Source organism: Papio anubis, chromosome 8 (genome assembly GCF_008728515.1).
Source record: "Papio anubis isolate 15944 chromosome 8, Panubis1.0, whole genome shotgun sequence".
Lineage (NCBI taxonomy): Eukaryota > Metazoa > Chordata > Mammalia > Primates > Cercopithecidae > Papio > Papio anubis.
The window spans coordinates 6548538-6571287 of NC_044983.1; the positions used below are offsets into that span (position 1 = coordinate 6548538).

Genomic DNA, 22750 nt, shown 5'->3' on the forward strand with positions numbered 1-22750 from the left:
GACTGGCATTACTCTAACATCTGTCCTATGGCCACATTTTATGGGATGTTTGAGGATTATTCCTATGAAGTGACATTGGAATTTGGGGATGTGGCTATCTTCAGATGCCAAATAAACTTGGATAGAAATCATTTTTCCTGTGTGTGTTTAGTTAGGAACGTGGGGCTGTGAGGGGCTCCCTGGATATGACCCTGGAGCTGTCGGCCCTTGTTCAGTGGTCAGAAACACTTCAGACCTCCCAGACTGCTGACCACACACTCAGTCACAGCCCCGTGCGCACCTCAAGGCCACTGCTCAGAAGTCCAGTGTAATTTCTCAGGCAGCACGTCCTAGAGCAGGCCATGAGAGGTGTAAGGTACGGACTTTGTTGTGAGGTTACATGTAGGCTTCTCTTCTATCTTGTCTCTGTTTAAAGATCAATACTTCAGGCAGTCTTTATCCCCACCACGATAAACATGTGGATGGAAGGATACATGTGTAGATGGGTGGATGGGTGGATGGATGGATGGATGAGTAGATGGGTAGATGGGTGGATGGAGTGATGTTTGATTTCATAGTCAAAGAACTCAAACAGTAGAGAAGTGCACAGGGTCCCCCAGTCTTACAACCCTTCCTTAAAGTAACTACAATAAAGATGGAAGTGTATCTTCTAGATTTCTTTTAAAAACATATTTATGAATGTAAACATATTATGGTCAGGTCCAGTGACTCATACCTATAATCCTAAAACTATGGGAGGCCAAGGTGAGTGGATTGCTTGATGCCAGGAGTTTGAGACCAGCCTTGGCAACACAGAAAGATCCTGTCCCTACACAAAAAAAATTTTTAAGTAGCCTGGTGTCGTGGCACATGCCTGTAGTCCTAGCTACTCAGGAGGCCAAGGTGGGAGGATCCCTTGAGGCCAGGAATTCCAGGCTGCAGGAAGCCATGATCATACCACTACACTCAAGTCTGGGCAATGGATCAAGATCCTGTCTGTTTAAAAAAAAAAAAAAAAAGCATATTTACATAGAAATAAACGTATATAAACGTAGATATTGTTTAGGGATTTGTTTTTATATAAATTGGAGAGTCACATGTTTTTTCATGAGTTTTTATGTAACCCTATGTCTAGAAGATCCTTCCAGCTTAACACATATACAGCTACTTCGTTCTTTTTAACCATTGGGAGGTATGGTAATTAATTTATGTTAATAAATTAATGTCTTTCTGTTATTTTTATTCTGCTATTGTATTTATTTATTTATTTAAATATTTATTTATTTATTTTAGAAACAGGATGTCACTGTGTTGCCCAGGCTGGCCTCAAACTCCTGGGCTCAAGCAGTCCTCCCACCTCAGCCTCCCAAGTAGGTGGGACTACAGGCATGAACCCTGCCACACGGCTGACTTCTGCTATTTTAAACTTTGTGTGTGTGTGTGTGTGTGTGTATGTTTTCTAATTGAACAATCTGAATTCAATTTTAAGAGATTTTCTTGAGCTATAGTTATTCTAGCCCAAGCCTGGGCACATGAAGATTTCTGTAAAATAGATTCAAAGCAGTGGAATTACTGTGCCCTAGGATATGTGTACTTACATTCTGATACACAAGGCTGTACCAATTTACACTATCACTAACAGTATATAAAGTCCTACTTCCTATGTCCTATAAATTCCTATGTCCAATACTGGACATAACCCATAGTTTCAATGTTGGGTGATCTGATTAGTTAAAAAAAAATAGATCTCATTAATTTGTAATTCCCTGGCTACTAAATTCCTAATGACTCTGAGTATCTTAGGAGATTTATCATTCATGAATTGCCTGTCCTGATCCCTTGCCTCTTTTGAAATTGGGTTATTTATCTTTTTCACCCTGTTTAACAGCCATGCCTATGTAATACGGACATTAAACTTTTGCTGTAAATGTTACAAAATTCTGTCTCTTTAACTGTGCTGATGGTGACTTAAGTATTACCAAGTTTTTAATTTTTAACTATTATTTTTTATAAGATTAAACACCTCTTTTCCTCCATGGCACATACATTTAGTGGTTTTGCTTAGAAAGGTCTTCCCCACCCTCTGAGCTTTAAAAATAATCTCATATTATTCTATTTATAGTTTTAAAAAATATTTAGACCTTTAATGCATCTGCACTTCACTTATTATATAATGTGAGGGGACCCTGTCGTTTGTAATAACTCCTTTATTGACATTGACTTATACTGCCCCTGTGAGTCGTCTCTTACATTCCCACACGGTGTGGGCGTGTTTCTGGTTATTCTCGTCCATTGATCTGTTTGTCTAGTCCGTGCTAACTTCTGTTTTACTGCTGTAATTATACAGACTGTTTTGATATCTGGTATGTCAAAATTTTTTCTCATTATTTCTCTTTTTTTTTTTTTTTTTTTTTTGAGACGGAGTCTCGCTCTGTAGCCCAGGCTGGAGTGCAGTGGCCGGATCTCAGCTCACTGCAAGCTCCGCCTCCTGGGTTCACGCCATTCTCCGGCCTCAGCCTCCCGAGTAGCTGGGACTACAGGCGCCGCCACCTCGCCCGGCTAGTTTTGTTTTTTGTATTTCTTAGTAGAGACGGGGTTTCACCGTGTTAGCCAGGATGGTCTCGATCTCCTGACCTCGTGATCCACCCGTCTCGGCCTCCCAAAGTGCTGGGATTACAGGCTTGAGCCACCGCGCCCGGCCTATTTCTCTTTTTTAAAATCATTTTCCTATGCATTTTTTTTCTTTCCCATAAACTTTAGAATAAACGTGTCCTTTTCTTTTTTTTTTTTTTTTTTTTTTTTTGAGACTGAGTCTGGCTCTGTCGCCCAGGCTGGAGTGCGGTGGCCGGATCTCAGCTCACTGCAAGCTCCGCCTCCCGGGTTCACGCCATTCTCCTGCCTCAGCCTCCCGAGTAGCTGGGAGCACAGGCGCCCGCCACTTCGCCCGGCTAGTTTTTTGTATTTTTTAGTAGAGACGGGGTTTCACCTTGTTAGCCAGGATGGTCTCGATCTCCTGACCTCGTGATCCGCCCGTCTCGGCCTCCCAAAGTGCTGGGATTACAGGCTTGAGCCACCGCGCCCGGCCTTCTTTTTTAAAAGTTTGAAATTTGGGGATTATATTGAATTTTTAGATGAATTTGCAAAGAGCATCATTTTTTCTGCATTTTTTTTTTTCTGGTTTTTCAAAACTGACACCTAGTCAGAAAACTAAGTGTAAAAATTGAATCCAGAGAATTGTCACAGCCTGGAAGAACATACAGATGTGGCTGAATGACTTATAACCTGAGTATCGGGAAAGGCTTCCACCTACCTATGACTCAAAAGCCAGATGCAATAGAAAAAGTGTTGATATAATTTGAATACATAAGAAATTGAAACTTATACACGGCAAAAGTTTGCATAAGAAAAGTCAAGCCAGGTGTGGTGTGTTATGCCTGTAATCCCAGCACTTTGGAGGACTGAGGCAGGAGGATTGCTTGAGCCCAGGAGTTTGAGACCAGCCTGGGTAACAAAGTGAGACATTAGCTCTACAAAAAATCCAAAAATTAACTGGGTGTGGTGGTGCACACCTGTAGTCCTGGCTACCTGGGAAGCTGAGGCTGGAGGATCACCTGAGTTCAGGAGACTGAGGCTGCAGGGAGCCACGTTTGCACCAATGCACTCTAACCTGGGTGACAGAGCAAGATCCTATCTCAAAAAGAGAAAAAAATGTGAATCATGATAATACCTGCTTCACTGTTGTGGAGAGAAGTAGTATGCCTAGTACTAATAATAATTGTTATACACAATGTTATTAACTGTATCATTTATTTTATATATAAGCTATCACAAATGTTAGTGTTCCTCCCTTCTGAAATTCACCTGAGAGGGCCTCACTGGCCCAGGCCTCCTGGGTAGAGGCACATTTGTATGGAGAAGACAACAGTTACATTCTGGGACACTATCTTGAGCTGTAACTAAGATAAGTCATTTTTTTTCTTCCATTTAAAAAATATTTATAGAATAAACCCATTTTTTCTTTTTTGTACCATACCACCAGTATAGCTTTCCACCTTCTATCACTCTTCTGTGTGACTTCTTAAGCTCCTTCAAATATAACTCTGTAATTGTAATTCTATAATCACACAATCATTGTGATTCTTTAATTGCAGTTGATTGATTTAATCTACCTTATCATCCAATCATGCTGACAGTGCACTTCCTTCCTTTTTTTTCTAACAGTAGGAATAGAACGCAGTGCAGGGCACTGGCCAGGATGGAGGAAAGAGGGAGGGGTCGTTTCCGCCAGCTGCCAGGATCACTTGTGCTGATCCTTCAGCTGCACCTGCAGCACTAGCCTGGACCAGGTGCAACTTGTAATTTTCGTAAAATAGTCGAGTTTCAAACTGATGGGACTTTAGAGCTCCTTTAATTTGAGCCATGAAGAACTGAGTTTTAGGAAGTATGCTTATTCACTTGGTATTGCATAAAAATAACCTACGCTGGGTAGATAGGATGGCACGGCCCACCTCTCACTGTTGGTGTCACAGTTAAAACTCATTTATGTATTTCTTTATCCTCTGCCTTATGCCCAGAGTATTGGAAGTGGTGAGCTAAGATTAGAGAACTCCTGTGTCACAGACTGGCAGGCTTCCCACCCTGCCCACCGAGTGTTCAGCCACGATGGGAGCGTCATCTGTGTCCTGCATCTAATGGGACTGGCCAGTGTGACTGAGACCTGAATGTTTCGTTGTATTGAATTTTGTTTCATGTTAATTTAAAAAGTTATGTGTGCTCTGTGGATGGGGGGCCTATGGACAACACAGCTCTTGACCATTTGTTTTTAAATATAGTTTCATGTATATACAAACAGGTTATCACTTTCCTGTGTGGCTAGCTATTATGAATGCTAAACTGCTTTTCCCTCTCTCTCTAGATTCCATCACCCAGCACAAGGTCTGTGCCTCTGAAAACTACCTATTGCCACAATGACAGTGACCTCACTGGCCTGTGGTGACTGCACAGCTTGCAAAACCGTCTTTGGATGTTCAAGTGAGAAACAATTGTGAAGAGAAGGAACTGGCGTATACAAGATGACTTTTGATATCATGTTTGCCACGCGTTGTGGTGCTTAAGAACTCTCAGGTGACTTTCTGATGACTGAATTTGTGTTTCAGAGAAGCTTCGGGCCTTTTTTTTTTTTTTTTTTTTTTTGAGATGGATTCTTGCTCTGATTCCCAGGCTGGAGTGCAATGGCACAATCTCGGCTTACTGCAACCTCCACCTCCCGGGTTCAAGCGATTCTCCTGCCTCAGCCTCCCAAGTAGCTGGGACTACAGGCATGCGCCACCATGCCCTGCTAATTTTTGTATTTTTAGTAGAGACGGGGTTTCACCATGTTGGCGAGGCTGGTCTCAAATGCCTGACCTCAGGTAATCTGTCAGGCCTCTTCTATAGAATTCCAGTCTTTGTATCTTAGTAATGATCATAATTGAAAGGTCACAGAACCTTTGTCATTAGAACACGGTACTGCCAAATAAAGAATGGAAATTCATTGACATTATTTTATTACTGAGAACAACTAGAGAGCTCTGAAAGTTTCTTGGCTTAGACTCGAAGATCTTTATTAATACATTATCTGTTAGGTAGGAAAGACATTTGTCAGTTAGTAAGGTGACTTTAGCGGAGATTCCTCTCTTAAAGTAATGAAAGGAGATAGGTATGGGGGGTGTTATACAGGATGATTGGTGCCATCTGAGTGTCTTACTTCTGCAAGCCTGCTTTATGGTGAACAAAGCATCACCAACAAGGGATCACAACGTCCATTGGCCACATTTTGCCTGCCGTCCTCGAGAGGAAATTGGCAGCTGGGGCTGATTCATAGAAACACCGATTTGTGGCTGAGCACGGCGGCTCACACCTGTAATCCCCGCCCTTTAGGAGGCCGAGATGGACAGATAATTGAGGTCAGGAGTTCGAGACCAGCCTGGCCAACGTGGCAAAACCCTATCTCTACTAAAAATACAAAAATCAGCTGGGTGTGGTGGCACACACCTGTGGTCCCAGCTCCTCAGGAGGCCGAGGCAGGAGAATCGCTTGAACCCAGAAGGCGGAGGTTGTGGTAAGCTGAGGTTGCAGTGAATCAAGATTGCTCCACTGCACTCCAGCCTGGATGACAGAGCAACTCTCCATCTCAAATAAATAAATGAATAAGAAACACCGATGTGTCTGTCACTTTCTAAACAAATGAAATGCTAGGAAGTCCTAGCCAGAGTAATCAGGCAAGAATAAGCCATAAAAGGCATCCAAATAGGAAAAGAAGTCAAACTGTCTCTCTTCACTGCCAATATGATTCTATACCTAGAAAACCCTAAAGACTGCCAAAAGGCTCCTGGAACCAATAAACAACTTCAGTAAAGTTTCAGGATAGAAAATCCATGTACAAAAACCAGCATTTCCATACACAATAACATTCAAGCTGAGCACCAAATCAAGAACGCAATCCCATTTCCAATAGCCATGGAATGAAATACCTAGGAACACATGTAACCAAGGACACAAAGGATCTCTACAAGGAGAACCATAAACGAGATGCTGAGTCCCAGCGAGGTCGGAGGTGCCACTGAGCCCTCATTGTGGTGCTGGTCCCACTCCAGGTTATCTATCTGTTGCTCATCTCAGCTGTTGTCCCTACCTCCAATTTCAGGTCCCTCAACAGATATAACAGATCAACTTCTAGAATGAACCTTTGAGAAGGGATGTAGCAGTGCGTTCTATGGAAATTGGCATTCTATAGAAAACCATAGAAACTGGAAATCATGAAGGGTTTTCTCTTGGTTTTGAAATAATATATACACCCAAATCATCCCCTCATGATACTCATCCTCTAACATCAATTGAACTTCAATACAATGCGTCATTCCTGAGTCCACTCGCTTCACATTACATTTCTCTATAACCACAAGCATCCTGGCTTGGGAGCGCTCCCACAGCACCAGAAATCCCTGAGGAGGCTGACAAACATTGTGCTGACTCATGCTGGGGACAAGCCACAGACAACTTCCATAACCCACCACATCAGCCATGGAGCCAGCCCAGCCTCTGCCCACCCAGGCCTCAGTCCTCAATGTTAAGTTCTGATCCCTGATGCTGGCCTGCCAGTGGCCAGTCAAGATTCTCTTTCTGAAAGCTAATATTTTATGAGGACTAACTGTTGCTAGACATTACACTAAGCATACTACATGTTGTACTTCATTTTACCCTTCCAACAATCCTATTAGTAGCTTACTGTGGGTCTGCAAAGCCTTACTCAAAACATATAGGACTAGAGGTTCTCAGGATTCTGAATTCTTTTTAATTTTTTTAAAGGCTTATGGCTCTCACCACTTTTATTCAACATTGTATTAAAGATTCTACCCAGAGAAGGCAATAAAAGGAAATTAAAGCTATACAGATTGGACGTGAAGAAATAAAAGACTTTATTCTCAAGAATATAAGACACTATATATAGAAATTGTAAGGAATGAAAAAAAAAAAAAACCCTACAAGAACTTATAACAAGTTTAGCAAGATTGCAATATACAAAGTTAATATACAAAACTAACAGAATTGTATTTATATATAGTCAATAAGCAATTCAAAATGAAATTAAGACCATGATTCCATTTAAAATTGCATCTGAAAATAAACAAAATAGGAATAGACTTGGCAGCAGAAGTGTAACATCTGTATACTGAAACCCGTAAAACACTGCTGAAAGAAGTTAAAGATTTAAATAGTGAAATATACAAAGTTCATGGATTAGAAGATGCAATATTGTTAAGATGGTAGTTCTCAAATTGATGTATAGATTCAATGCAATCCATTAAAATCTCAGGTGGCTTTTTTGTAGAATTTGAAAAGCTGATGCTAAATTTTTTATGACAATGCAAAGAACCTGTAGTAGACAAAACAATTTTTTTAAGAGCAAAGTTGGAGGATTTATAGAACCTGATTCCAAAACTGTCTATAAAACTACAATAATCACAAAGTATCAGCCAGGCATCGTGGCTCACACCTGTAATCCCAGCTCTTTGGGAGGCTGAGGTGGGTGGATCACTTGAGGTCAGGAGTTTAAGACCAGCCTGGCCAACTTGGTGAAACCTCGTCTCTACTAGAAATACAAAAAACTAGCCCGGCATGGTGGCATGCACCTGTAATCTTCATTACTCAGGAGGCTGAAGCAGGAGAATAGCTTGAACCTAGGAGAGTCCATCTCAAAAACAACAACAACAACAAAAGTATTATATTGGCAAAAGAATAGACATGTAAATCAAATAACAGAATAGAGAATTCAGGTATAAATCTTCATATTTATGGCCGATTGACTTTGAACAAAGCTGCTGAGACAATTCAGTATAGTAGCATATTCTTTTCAACAAATGGTGCTGGCAGAAGGGGAAAAAAAAGCACTAGGATCCTTACCCCATGCACAAACATTAGCTAAACATGGACTAAGTCAGGGTTTCTCAACCTCAACACTGTTGGCGTTTGTGGAGGTGGATAATTCTTTGCTATGGAGAGCTGTCCTGTGCACTGTAGGATGTTTAGCTGTATCCTGGCCTCTGCCTATTAGATGCCAGTGGCACCCCTCCCCTGACACATACCCAGTTGTGACAATATACGTCTCTAGATATTCCCAAATGTGCCCTGGAGAGCAAAACTGTTTCCAGTTGAGAATCATTGACCTAATGTAAAAAATAAAATGTACAGAAGAAAGCACAGCAGGAAATCATTCTAATCTTAGGTTAGGCAAAGATTTCTTAGATATCACAGTAAAGGCACAATTCATTAAAAAAATGAGTTGGACTTCATAAAAATTTTAAGTTTTGCTCTTCTGAAGAAACCATAAAAAAACAATGAAAAGACAAACCACAGACTATGAAAAAATACTTGCAAACCATATATCTAATAAAGGACTTGTACCCACACCATGTAAAGAACTCATAACTCATTAATAAAAGGATAAAGAAAAAGCTGAAGACAATTCACGCAAGAAGATATACAAATAAGCACATTAAAATGGTCAATATTATTAGTCACTAGGGAAATACAAATTAAAGGCACAATGAAATACCTATTACACACCCACTAGAATGACTGCAAACAATAAGACTGATAATTCCAAAATCTGACCAGGATATGGAGAAACTATGATATGTAGTTTCCTACATTGCTGGCATGACTGCAAAATGATACAGCCACTTTGAAACACCATTTGGCAGTTGCTTAAAAAATTGAACATGCAATTAGCATATGACCCAGCAATTTCACTCTTAGGTATGTAACCAAAATACATGAAAACATGGATCTGCACAAGGTCTTGTATACAAATGTTCATAGCAACATTATTCATAATAACCAGAAATTAGCCCATCAACTGAAAAGTAGATAAACAAAATGTATATCCACATCATGGAATGCTACTCAGCACACTTCTAAAAAGCAACAGACTACTAACATGTGCAACAACATGAATGAACCTCAGAAACACAAGTGAAAGAAGTCAGACACAAAAGACTACAGATTGCATGATTCCATTTAGATACCATTTCTACAAACCGTAAAACTGTAGAGGCACGAAACAGATTCATGGTCTCCTGCAGCTGGGGATGGGAGTGGGAAGAGGGAGCAAACATTTTGGGATGATGGAAACATTCTAAAACTGGATTGTGATTTTGGTTACACAACTGTATACATTTGCTAAAATCACTGAACAGTACACTCTTAATGGGTAAGCTTTAAGGCATGTGAATTATACATCAATAAAGCCATTTTTTAAAAAAAGAGAGAGAGAGCGAGAGCTACATGGCAGCCCCAGGGCAGTAGCTCTCAGATCTCCCTTAGAGAAAGAACTATCTCTTCCACAGCGATGAGTGCAGGTAGCTAACACTCTCCAACCTGCATCTGGTAGTTCATTTAAGATCGACTTCGGCTTTCAAGTTAACGCCATGCTCTTTCTTGGCAGTCCCCAGCCAAGAAGTGGGCACAGAAAGGCACAGGGGCCTGGCTGATTCAGCCCAACATGAGGCTCCTCACCCTAGAACTCTCTGTGGAGTTGGCCGAGCCTACATGTGACCTGTAATGTGGTCTAAGCTGTCAGACCTCCACAGTGGCAGGAAGGTTTCCCATATCTCAGCCTGCTTCTACTCCCTTGTATTTTTCCCAGGAGTCACCCTTGGTCATCTCTTACTCTTTGAACTCCATGTCAGTGTCAGCTACCCAGAGGACCCATCAGACAGAAAGTAATATGCAGATAACAGCCCAGGGGAATCTGAGCAGCACCCTGAACCCAACGTTTCCTCAGTGAAACCTAGAACAAAAGTGGAATAAATAAAAACTACTAACAGTCTCATTTCGGCACTGGCAGTCTCACTCTGGAATCTGTGTTCATGCTCCCCAGGCCTATACTACAAGCTCGTTCAGCCATAACAGGGCAACTGTGAGGCTGTTGGATGGGATGATGTTGGAAGTAAATGCTCGGTGCCACCAACTGAAAATAGCACTCAGGCCAAAATTTTCTCAGCAAGGCAATTTACCTTTATAGAAGTGTGCATCTCACAGATGGAACAATGGCAAGAGCACACTGGACAAGGGAGGGGAAGGGGGCCTTATTCCTAACACAGCTAGCCCTACTGCTATATCTTTCCCCTATTTACTAGGGTTGGACTGCACAGTCTAAGCTAATTCCGATTGGCTATTTTAAAGAGAGCAAGGGTACGAGCCAGAGTGGCAGGATGGTTACAGAACAGGTGACTAAGGTGACTAAGGACAGAACAGGTGACTAAGGATGACTAAGGACAGAACAGGTGACTAAGGATGACTAAGGACAGAACAGGTGACTAAGGACAGAGCAGGTGACTAAGCACAGAATAGGTGACTAAGGATGACTAAGGACAGAGCAGGTGACTAAGGACAGAATAGGCGACCAAGGACAGAGCAGGTGACTAAGCACAGAATAGGTGACTAAGGATGACTAAGGACAGAGCAGGTGACTAAGGACAGAACAGGTGACTAAGGATAAAGCAGGTAACTAAGGATGACTAAGGACAGAGCAGGTGACTAAGGACAGAACAGGTGACTAAGGATGACTAAGGACAGAACAGGTGACTAAGGATGACTAAGAACAGAACAGGTGACTAAGGATGACTAAGGACAGAACAGGTGACCAAGGACAGAGCAGGTGACTAATGACCGAACAGGTGACTAAGGGTGACTAAGGACAAAGCAGGTGACTAAGGACACAACAGGTGACTATGGATGACTAAGGACAGAACAGGTGACTAAGGACAGAGCAGGTGACTAAGGTTGACTAAGGATAGAGCAGGTGACTAAGGACAGAGCAGGTGACTAACGATGACTAAGGATAGAACAGGTGACTAAAGGTGACTAAGGACAGAGCAGGTGACTAAGAATGACTAAGGCCAGAGCAGGTGACTAAAGACACAACAGGTGACTAAGGACAGAGCAGATGACTAAGGATGACTAAGGACAGAGCAGGTGACTATGGATGACTAAGGACAGAGCAGGTGACTAAGGACAGAACAGGTGACTATGGATGACTAGGGACAGAACAGGTGACTAAGGACAGAGCAGGTGATAGAGGCTAGGAGGGAGTTGTTTACTGAAACTAGGGGCAAACAGACATAAAGAACAAGAAAGTTAAACTTTAAAGTGGAGAACAAAGAGCAGCCGAGCATCCTGACACACTGGTTCTTTGGAGAGGAACTCAGAGAACTCATTGTACTTAACAATTTTCTCCCTTTTAAATTTTAAAAGACATTAACAGGCTAAACTTTGAAGAGGAATTTACTGCATCCTACAGATGACAATTAATGATCAATCTTGCAATGTTTACTGAGGTCACTATCCTCAGTGCTATACGTGTTCTGTGTCCCATTGACTTCAGGGTAACTACATGGTCCTTAAACTTAGAATCAAAGTATTTCCATGAGACCTTCCTTAATAGACATTTGTTCTCAGCCTTCTTTCAATAGCAACATCCTTTGTTCAAATGAGGATGCACAAAGAAATACAATAGGTAAAAACATGGTATCAGGACTGCTCTCATTAAGCTGGCGTGGGAGGTGGTCACACGAGGGTTTCAGATCCTCACCCAAGGATCTCATCTTTCTCTGCACAAGGGTAAGCTGCACAGTGCCTTTGTAGATACTTCTGAGATTGCCTGAAACCTGCTGGTCTGGCTCAGTCTCTCCTATCACTGACAAAGAAGCCGAGACCTCGAAAGTCATGCCACCCATGAGCAGTAACTCATGCAAAGAATCGCAATACCAGAACTCCTGACCCACGAGGCTTCCTCTCTGTGCCCCCAAGATGTCCCAAACCGAAATGGTCTATGCACGACGGGGAACTTAGATCAAACTCGGAAAACGTCTTCGAAAGTGAAACGCAGCACATTGCAGAGACGTCACAAATGAGACTTCCCTTGACGGTCCCTGAGAGCGTCTTTGTGTTCCTTGTAGCTGCTCCCATTATTTTGGGCAGACATTGGCACAGTCTTTGATGAAACATTTTTCACCTTGAGTTACAGTAAATGTTATCTCATGTTTTTGGAAATGCCATCCAAGGACTTAAGAGATATCATTGCTAGATAATTGCTTATAATCATGCCCCTTATAATTTCATTTGAAGATTATATGAGAAAAATCTAAGCATACCAATTTAATAAAGGATTTGGACAAATGCATCTCAAACTTTAATACAAATTCAGATCACCTGGGGATATTGTTAACTGGGAGATTCTACTTCAGTACATCTGGGGCCAGAAAGGCTGCATTTCTCTCTCCTCCTCTCCCCTCCCCTCCCCTCTCCTCCTTCCTTCTCTCTCTCCTCTCTCTCTCTCTTCTTTCTTTCAAGATGGGGCTCCCTCTGTTACCCGGCTGGAGTACAGTGGCACGCTCATGGCTCACTGCAAAGGTTGTATTCTAACAAGCTCTCCGGTGATGTTGATGCAGTTTCAGTAGCAGGGAGTTAGAATACTCGATAGGATATTATAAATGTATATTTCATTCACTTCTGCACAAGATGTAATGTCTTGTTAAACCAAATTGCTATTTTTTACAGTGTTGCAAATACCTTGTGAGATTCTTATCAAGGTTCTGGGCACTGATTATGAGAACATCGGAATGGTCAGAGGCGTCCTAACCAGGGTGACTCCATCCTGAATAAAGGCTGGATAAAGCCAAACCTGCTGGGGGACATTCCCTGGGGGTTGAGCACTCTCCGTCACAAAATGTTTATAGTTGAGGGAACAGGTTGACTACCTACGTAAAGAACTAAAACTTACGGAAATGTCCTGGTATTTGAAGAACAAAAAGCATTCCTAGTTTAAGAATAGGGTTCGCTTTAGAGATAACAACAACACATTCATAAATTCTTGCTGAAATCAATAGTTGCACAAGAAAATAACTATTAATAGCCTGTTGCAAGCTGATCACAAATCTTTGTAATAAATTACACTCTTCTTTGCCTTAATATGCTATACAGGCAAGCGTTATGTTTAAGGTGCTCCTTGCTTTTCGAGGACACCCTACTCTGTAATAGTTTCTAATAAGCAGTTTTAACTTTACTCTGCGACTTGCCCTGAATTCTTTCCCATGTGAGATCCAAGAACTCGCTCTTGGCATCTGGGACAAGACCCCTGTTTTTTGTTTGTTTGTTTGTTTGTTTGTTTTTGAGACTCTCTCTGTCGCCCAGGCTGGATTGCAGTGGCACGATCTCAGCTCACTGCAAGCTCCACCTCCCGGGTTCATGCCATTCTCCCGCCTCAGCCTCCGGAGTAGCTGGGACTACAGGCACCAGCCACCATGCCCAGCTAATTTTTTGTATTTTTAGTAGAGACGGGGTTTCACCGTGTTAGCCAGGATGGTCTCGATATCCTGACCTTTGTGATCTGCCCATCTCAGCCTCCCAAAGTGCTGGGATTACAGGCATGAGCCACCGCGCCTGGCCAGCAAGACCATTTTTTAGATAACTGAGTTTAAAAGTACATCTAAGGAGGCTGAGGCAGGAGAATCGCTTGAACCCAGGAGGCAGAGGTTGCAGTGAGCCAAGATTGCACCACTGCACTCCACCCTGGGTGACAGAAGGAGACTCCATCTCAAAAAATAAAAAATAAATAAAAATAAAAGTACATGTATGCCAACCGGGAGCCTGGTATAACTTCTCCAGGCATCCGTGTATTTGAGGTCTGTGCGAGCGTTTGTCTGTTTAGTATGTAAACTCGTGTAACCACCACCGTAGGGAAGACACAGCAGCTCTGTGACCAGAAGGTTCTGTCCTGAGGCCCTTTTATAACCACAGAACCCACCAGCTTCTGTCCCTTCCTTAACTCCTGGCAACCACTCATCTGCCTTCCACTTCTATAATTCTGCCATTAATAACTTGTTACTTTATTTCACACAACAAGTAGTGACTTAATTGCAGATAAAGGGAACATTCATGTTTGTGCTTTTCTTGTCATTGCTTCCTTGTGTGAACCTTTCTCTACTTAGAGGGAATCATATCGAGAAGTACAGTTTCTGTTTGGAGAGAATGGAAAGAGAAAAGAAAAATAAACATAATGGTCTCAATGTTCGAAAAAGCATGGAGTGGATATAATGACCTAAACCTAAACACCCTTCTGCACAACAGACCTACAGATACTGACGGAAATGTCACAAGCTTCCTTCTAAAAGCAGTGCAGAGCTCCTAATAAAGAATGGAAATCCCCAGTCGGTGGGAGTCAAGAGAGAGCCAGCCGGGATGCTGAGTCCGGGTCCTGGGGCCCAGCCGCTGCCGGGTAGGGCAGAGCAGGCTCTTGGGGAGCACAAACTTGGGTTTTAATGTCACACAGGATCAGCAGATGAGGAAGCAGATGAGGAAGTGAAAAGTCACTGGCATTGCAGCTGAGACCCCCTAAAGAAAAGCCAAATTCTGGAAGGACTCACTAAGAGGAAGAGGACTAGGAAACACTGCACAGGAGGCCAGAGAAGCCAGACCAGCCCAGAGCTCCAATCAGGAAGAGTAAAAAAGAGACTCAACAAGTTTAAGTTCATACATGGTCATACAGGCCATGTTTTCTGAAATAAACGTAATGTAGGAAAGTAATTGTATGACGAAGTCCAAAAACTAGGCTGGGCACAGTGGCTCACGTCTATAATCCCAGCACTTTGGGAGGCTGAGGTAGGCAGATCACTTGAAGCCAAGAGTTCAAGACCAGCCTGGCCACCATGGTAAAAGCCCATCTCTACTAAAACTACAAAAAAATTCGCAGGCATGGTGGCACACACCTGTAATCTGACCGCTCAGGAGGCTGAGGCACGAGAATCAACTTGAACCAGGAGGCGGAGTTTGCAGTGAGCCCAGATCGTACCATTGCACTCCAGCCTGGGTGACACAGTAAGACTCTGTCTCAAAGAAGTCCAAACACTATATTTGTAGTTTGAAAACATAAATAATTGATACATTAAAAGAAATAATAATGGAAATGATAAAATATTTAGAACTGAAATAAAACCTTCTGGGACATACCTAATGCAATAGTTAGAGGGGCCTATATAGCCTTAATTGCTTATATTATTCGTAAAGGGGGAAGAAACCTAAAAATCTGTTAGCTAAATATTGAATGAAATAAACTGGGGAGGGCCGGGCACGGTGGCTCAGGCCTGTAATCTCAGAACTTTGGGAGGCCGAGGCGGGTGGAACATGAGGTCAGGAGATCAAGACTATCCTGGCTAACACGGTGAAACCCCGTCTCTACTAAAAATACAAAACATTAGCCAGGCGTGGTGGCACACGCTTGCGGTCCCAGCTACTTGGGAGGCTGAGGCAGGAGAATCACTTGAACCCAGGAAGCAGAGGTTGCAGTGAGCTGAGATCTCGCCACTACACTCTAGCCTGGGCAACACAGTAAGATGCCATCTCAAAAAAAAAAAAGAAAGAAAAGAAAGAAAGAAATTGGAGAAATAACCACATAGTAAATCAAAGAAAGTGATAGGAAGAAAATAATAGATGGCAGAAACTAACAAAATCAAAATAAATAATCAAAAAGTGATTCTTTGAGAAGACTAATAAAATAGGCAAATTTCTGAAAGTTTGACCAAGGTTGAAAGAAAGGAAGGAAGAAAACAATGTTAGGCATGAAAGGGAAATGTAACTATTCACCACACTTCCTTTAAGTTTTCAAATCTTGAAGAATTTTGGAAACATATGACAATAATAACAATGGAAGGTAAAAGAAAATCTAAAAGGTGATGTTACATTAGAGGTTATATGAGAAATAATTAGTTATAATTCAGCAAAAACAGACTTAAATCAAAAATTGCAATCAAATAGGATGAAGTTTGGGAGGGAACGCAAAATTTTGATGCCCTCTCCCCGTGGAATCTGCACACGTCACCCTCCCAGGGCCAGGACATCAATCGATGCATTCATCAGCTCCTCTAAAGAACTTCCACCAAGCCTGTGCTGCAGCGTTTTTTACAGATGTGTCATTATGTGGGCATGAGATTGATTAAATTTATTAAATTGGTTGATTGACCTCAGTCTCTGGTTCTCTCCTCCATCCCCATGGTCGTGATCAACCCAAGTCCCAACTTTCTAAGCAAGTGCTTGGTCCTTCTGGTGACCAGCCCCCATCCTGAAGCCATCTAGGGGCTGCCAGGGGTCATTAGCATCACAAAGACATTCCTATTGCTCAGGACATTACAAGGGTTTCTGAAGCTCTGTGCCAGGAACTAGGGACCAAGAACAGGTATCTATTAGCCTCATTTAACAGATGAACAGATACATTTTTGTTACACCACACATGGCAAGCCTGGTAAGTGGACCCTTCCCCAAGAAGGTATGTAAGTAACTAGGAACTGGGTGGGATGTTTAATCCTCTTTCATGGAAGAGGAAAGAATAATTGGAAATAATAATGCAAGGCATGACAAGAGAAAAAACTTAAAATCCCATGTTGAGGCCGGGTGCAGTGGCTCACAGCTGTAATCCTAGCACTTCGGGAGGCCGGTGGTGGGCAGGTTGCCTGAGCTTAGGAGTTCAAGACCAGCCTGGGCAACAAGGCGAAACCCCATCTCTACTAAAAATACAAAACAATTAGCTGGGTGTAGTGGCAGGCGCCTGTAGTCCCAGCTACTTGGGAGGCTGAGGCAGTAGCATCACTTGAACCTGGGAGGCAGAGGTTGCCTCCAAAAAAAAAGAAAATCCTATGTTGAACATGTTATGTTTGAGAGGTTTGAGTGACATCCAGATTAAGATGTGAAGCCGAGTGGGTGTGTGTGTGTGTGTGTGTGTGTGTGTGTGTGTGTGTGGTCCAGACGCTGCATGAGAACAAACCAGTAGGTGTGTGTGTCCTCTATGTCTCGGGAACTGATAAGCTCACCTGGAAGGAAAAAGCAACACAGCCCCAAGCTTTAGCCATAGGGAACTCCAAACATTAGATCTGCTAAACGTAGAGAAGCTGTGTCTACGGTCAAAAGAAATACTTCAGCCGAGTTAAATTTAAAGGACCTTCAATGGGTAATGAACGGTGAATCGGGCAGCCCCAAGAATCACAGCAAATTTAGAGAGACTCCAGCACAGCCACATGGTGGAAGATCTATAGACCAAACAACGGGAAGTGATGTACAGAAATCAGGGGTAATGTACAGAAACAACTGGGTTGGTTACAGCTCAGCATTTGCCTGATTTAAACACAGTTTGAACACTCAGCAACGTATAAATGGTTGAAGTACGGCTGCTGAGATTGGCCAAGACTCAGCTATTGTGACAGGTGCATACTCCTAAGTTAGGTTCTCACTCTTGTCTACCTGTTATGTTAGATCGCAGTTCGTCCACAAGGACTCAAATGCGAAAGTACTGGAGTCCTTCTCTGGCCATATTTAGTTCGCTTTAACACTACCCATGATAGAGAGTTCAAAGTCACAGAATCTAAGAAGAGAACATATTTCAAGAAGTCACTGGTTAGTTAACTGTCGAAAGCTAGCTAAGAACAATAGATCTGAGTAGAACCTCTTTAGGGGATCACATTGCTGAGAAGTAAAGCTATTTGTTAACCAAACATCAAGATCCCAAACATCTCTCATCTCTGCTCCCTTCCCTCTAATGTGATTGTTCTTCCCCTTCTTTACTTCTCTTTGTTCTTTAAATTTATTTTTCTATATTCAACTCAATTCTTTTTCCTTGTCTTCCACCTCCTATGTTCCCTTCCTTTATGGAGGTCAAAATGATTTCATTAAAATCAAGGTGTCAGCAGAGATTCCTTCCTTTCTGAAGGCCCTGGGTGGGAATTCGTTTCTTGTCTCTTCTGGGATCTAGAGGTGCCACCTTCCTTGGCTCACGGCCCCTTCCTCCATCTTCAAAGCCAGCAATGATAGGGGAGTCGTGCTCATGTTACTTCACTCTGACACTCACTCTTCTGCCCTCTCTTCCCCAATTAGACACTCTTGTGATTACATTGATTACCCTGGGCTCCCCAAAATAACCCAGCTGGACTTCTTTGTTTTAAAGTCAGCTGACTAGTACCTTTTCCACCTACCACCTGAATCCCCCCATGGCCATGGAAGGAAACATATTCACGGATTTTCAGATTAGAACATCTCTGAGGAGACCTTACTCTGCTACCAACACTGGCCCCTGATTGCCTCACACTAAATCCAAGACAGATGCACTGACCATGGGTTCTCAGGGGCACCCAGCCTGAGACCTCAGATGAGGCGCTTGTCTTCTCAGCGCCATGGTTTCTTCAACTGGCAATATTCACAATACTCCCTGTCTGGTGCCTGAGAGCACAGGATGATGGTCAGGGGGTCGATGCCCTTCTGAAAGGCAGAATGAGCAAAGGCATTTCGGTTTGCAGTATTCAGTGAATTATGCTGACTCAAAGACACGGATCAGACACTGACTGGTAGGAACCCCCAGCACAGATTAAGAAATGCATAGCCAACAGGCCTGACTCCAAACAATTCAAACAACAGGGAAAGAATAGAGAACTTATCATTATTGTGTCTGTTTGACAAATACTTAACTTAATTGACCATAATGTAAGGCTGGAATTTGCCTATTTTAAAGTTATCTGTGGTTGTAATTAAACTATTATGTTCAGTGTTCTCAATTCTAATTCTTCTACTACTTTATTTAAAACTATAAATTTTTTTGCCAGGAAGACAGTATCTACTTTTATCCTTCTAATATTTAACCCCTTAAGGGAGACAATAATTAGAATTATTGACCTGAAACTACACAAGAGCATACAAATATTCTTCAGCCTGAACTATTATTTTGTTTGGTATGAGTTCCCAGTCTAGGCGTTATTATTTTCCCAAAGCTTCAGGACCTTCCAGGGACTAAGCTCCACCTAGAACTCTAAGATACTGGTGGGAGCTGTCAATTTCATTAATCTGGTTTCAATTTTTTAAATGTTTGGTTTCACAGCTTACCTATGGGAACTCATAGCTGTTCCATCTTTAATATTCCAGATGGACGATTTACTGAAAAAGCTAATTCAGTATTCTCTCCCGTGAGCCAGCCAATGAAACCTCAGACAGGCCGGGCGCGGTGGCTCACGCCTGTAATTCCAACACTTTGAGAGCCGAGGTGGGTGGATCATGAGGTCAGGAGATCGAGATCATCCTGGCCAACATGGTGAAACCATGTCTCTACTAAAAATACAAAAAAACTAGTCGGGCGTGGTGGTGGGCGCCTGTAGTCCCAGCTACTCGGGAGGCCTAGGCAGGAGAATGGCGTGAACTCCAGCCTGGGTGACAGAGCAAAAAAAAAAAAGAAGAAGAAGAAGAAAAAACTTCAGATAACACTGAGACGGGAGTGCTGGAGGGGAGGAACTCTCCCGTGAGCCAGCCAATGAAACCTCAGCCAGCGCTGAGGAGGACGCGCTCGAGGGGAGGAACGCCATCCTGGGGCTCTCCGGGCTGTTGTCTGTCAACAGGAGAGGAGAACAAGGGGCACCAGCAGCAGCTCTGTCAGCCACGGCCACCCCAGGGGCCCTGGGAGGGCGGGAAGGAAGACACTGCCAGACCTCAGAGCTTGGCACCAGGAGCCAGTTATCAGCCAGATAATGTACTCAGCCAACAGCGAGAAACCCGACCTGAATTTATTGGGAACTGGTCACAGAAAAGAGAAGGACTCTTTGTCCTGAGTGTGTGATGCTGTGATGGTAGGGGCCGCAGGGCTGTGACTCACATAAGTTTCGTTCCAAAAACAACTGGGGATGCTGTGTGGGGACAGGGCTGATGGCACAGTAGGAGGTAACGGGCTCAAGACTGACCTCCTTTTCTAGGGGTGATGAAAAGACTGTCACCTCATCTTGTGGCTGCAGAGCCCAGGAGAGATTGTGGAGCAGCGGTTAGAGACTTACAGAGGAATTCTGCTATTTTTAACTCTTTGGCATTTTGCTTTTCTTGAGCAATTCCCACACCACCCCTTTTTAAAGATGTATTAGATTCAGGAGCTACTTTATAATATCCTTTGAGTCCAAATTAGACTTTAGCACATAACATATCTGAGTTTGAGGAGTTTAGGGGTTTAACTTCTTCAATAAAAGGAGCAAAGATATTTGGTGAAATGACCCCCACGGTCCCTAATGTTGATGGACCCACTGAAGTTAGCCTGTCACCAGAAGCAAAGGGATACTACTTTTAAGAGATGAGGATCTTTTCCACATTACTGTTCAAAGCAATAACTTTGCAGCTTAATCTACTGAAGGCCTCATCTCCACCTGCTTTTCCAACCCTGGATTCAAAGGGCTTGTGGTGCCCTCTCCGTGCCTGCAGTCACCTTCCAGCAAATGCTGGAGTTTGATTCACACCAAACAAAAATAGCCAAAATCTGTAAGAAGTCTATTGGGCAGCTCTTCTGTATCAATGACCAGGCTCCAAGGGCCAGAAATAATGAAGACAGAGCACCTATCTCAGTGAGCTGACAGCCTTGAAGGGGGATGACACTGGAAAACAAATGACAACACAGTGTGATAAGTTCACTGCAGACCAGGGAGACAGACAGCTTTGAGAAAGGGTGATTGCTTTTAAACGGAAAGCAAAAGAGTTTGGGAAATGCTTCCAGAAGAAATTGACATCTAAGTTAGGTGGGTTTTTTTTAGGTGGGGTCTCACTATGTTGCCCAGGCTGGAGTGCAGTGGCTATTCAGAGGCATTGATCATAGCTCACTGCAGCCCCGAACTCCTGCACTCGAGTGATCCTCCTGCCTCTGCCTTCTGAGGGGCTGGAACTACAGGTGCATGCCACCATGCCTGGCTCTCCAAGGTAGGTTTCAAAGGAAGCACAGGAGTTCTGAGGGGAAGAGACCAAGGGATAGGCCCATGCCAGTCCCAGAGGTGAGGGGAGGTCCGTGGGCTTCAGGGTCGCTGGAACTTTGGATGCAGGTCAGATATAAGTATTGACTGGTTAAGAGAGGCTCTCAACATTTTCCAGACAAGAAATGTTGAGGTGCCGAACACAGTGCTCACAGAGATGGAAAGGAGGAGGTGGGTTAGAGAGGTGCTTTGGAAGTGAAATTAATAGGACTTGTTGCCTGAGTGGCTATGCAGGAGGAGCGGGGGGACAGAGTTGAACTGGAGGAGTCTCGGGCTCAGACATAAAGTGTCAGCAGTCTCAGGGGGATCCACATCCTCACAGGAACCAGCTCCCTCAGCTAAAGGCAAAAGGCGCTTGGTGCTTCAGCCAGCCCAGAGCGTTCCCTCCGTGGACATAAAGAAGCCAAGTTCTTGTTGCTAAAGGCATTCAACAGAGAAGTGTTGGAGGACCAATTAAAGGCAAAGCCCATCATTTTATAACCACATTTTAGGCATATTAAACATTCTAGAATGTAATCATCAGGCTTCTAAACCGAGCCATTTGTGTTATCCAGGAAAGTAAATCAGTGACTTATGTTTCCAGCAATATAATGAACATTATAATGGACACCTGAAAATGCAGAGTGAACGACAGAGAATTTCCTTGAGAATCATGGATAAACCCTAAGAAAGGTGGAAAAATGCTCTACTTACTGGAGATAAGGTGGAGAAGCGGTTTGACATCGAAGCTGGGGAACATCATGGTAACCAGCATTGTGTGTGCACAGGGCGTGTGTGCATCTGTGTGTGTGTGCGCACGTGCATGTATGTATATGTGCATTCATATGTGTGTGTGTGGCAGGTGGGCGGGGACAAGAGAGTTGGAATGGAGACCAACCTGATAAAGCTGACACTCTGGAAGGGTTAGACTCCTAGGAAGAAAGTTAAGAAGGGGGAAGATAACGTCTGCACAAAGGCAAACACAAAGCAACGTCCTTTGTCAGCAACATCCTTCAGCACCTGGAAAAAGCAGACACACAACTTCCAAGAAGAATGTCCCTCAACCTGGGCTTCTGATGATTCCCACCAATATCGTGACCATCAACTGGAATGCACGTGCGCGCACACGTGCACACACACACACAGACACACACACACAGATACACACAAACACGCACACACACACAGACACACGCACGCACACACACGCACACACGCATGCACACACAGACATACACACACGCACACATACACTCACACGCACACACATATGCATGCACACACACGCACGCACACGCAGACACACACAGACACACACACGCATACACACATGCACACACATATACACACACATATATACACACACACACAAAATTCCAAATAAATCGTCAAGACAATCATTAGGAAAAATAACAGAACCAGACAGACCAAGACTTCAAGTGTTG

The 22750-nt window shown here is 43.2% G+C and overlaps 1 protein-coding gene and 1 long non-coding RNA gene across 6 annotated transcripts in view; one reads left to right on the plus strand and one right to left on the minus strand.

The window, feature by feature from the left end:
• Positions 1-7497, plus strand: part of MCPH1 (microcephalin 1) — a 238755-nt gene extending 231258 nt beyond the window's left edge. For 4 of the 5 annotated variants that reach the window (XM_021941978.2, XM_021941980.2, XM_021941979.2 and 1 more), the window contains one exon: positions 4895-7497. In XM_021941978.2, coding sequence (XP_021797670.2) covers positions 4895-4950 — 56 coding nt within the window. In that variant the 3' untranslated portion in view covers positions 4951-7497. The remainder of the gene's footprint in view (positions 1-4894) is intronic. The other variant, XM_003902387.4, reaches the window with a different exon arrangement.
• Positions 1-22750, minus strand: part of LOC103886595 — an 89157-nt gene that overhangs the window by 21214 nt on the left and 45193 nt on the right. The gene's annotated exons all lie outside the window — the stretch shown is intronic.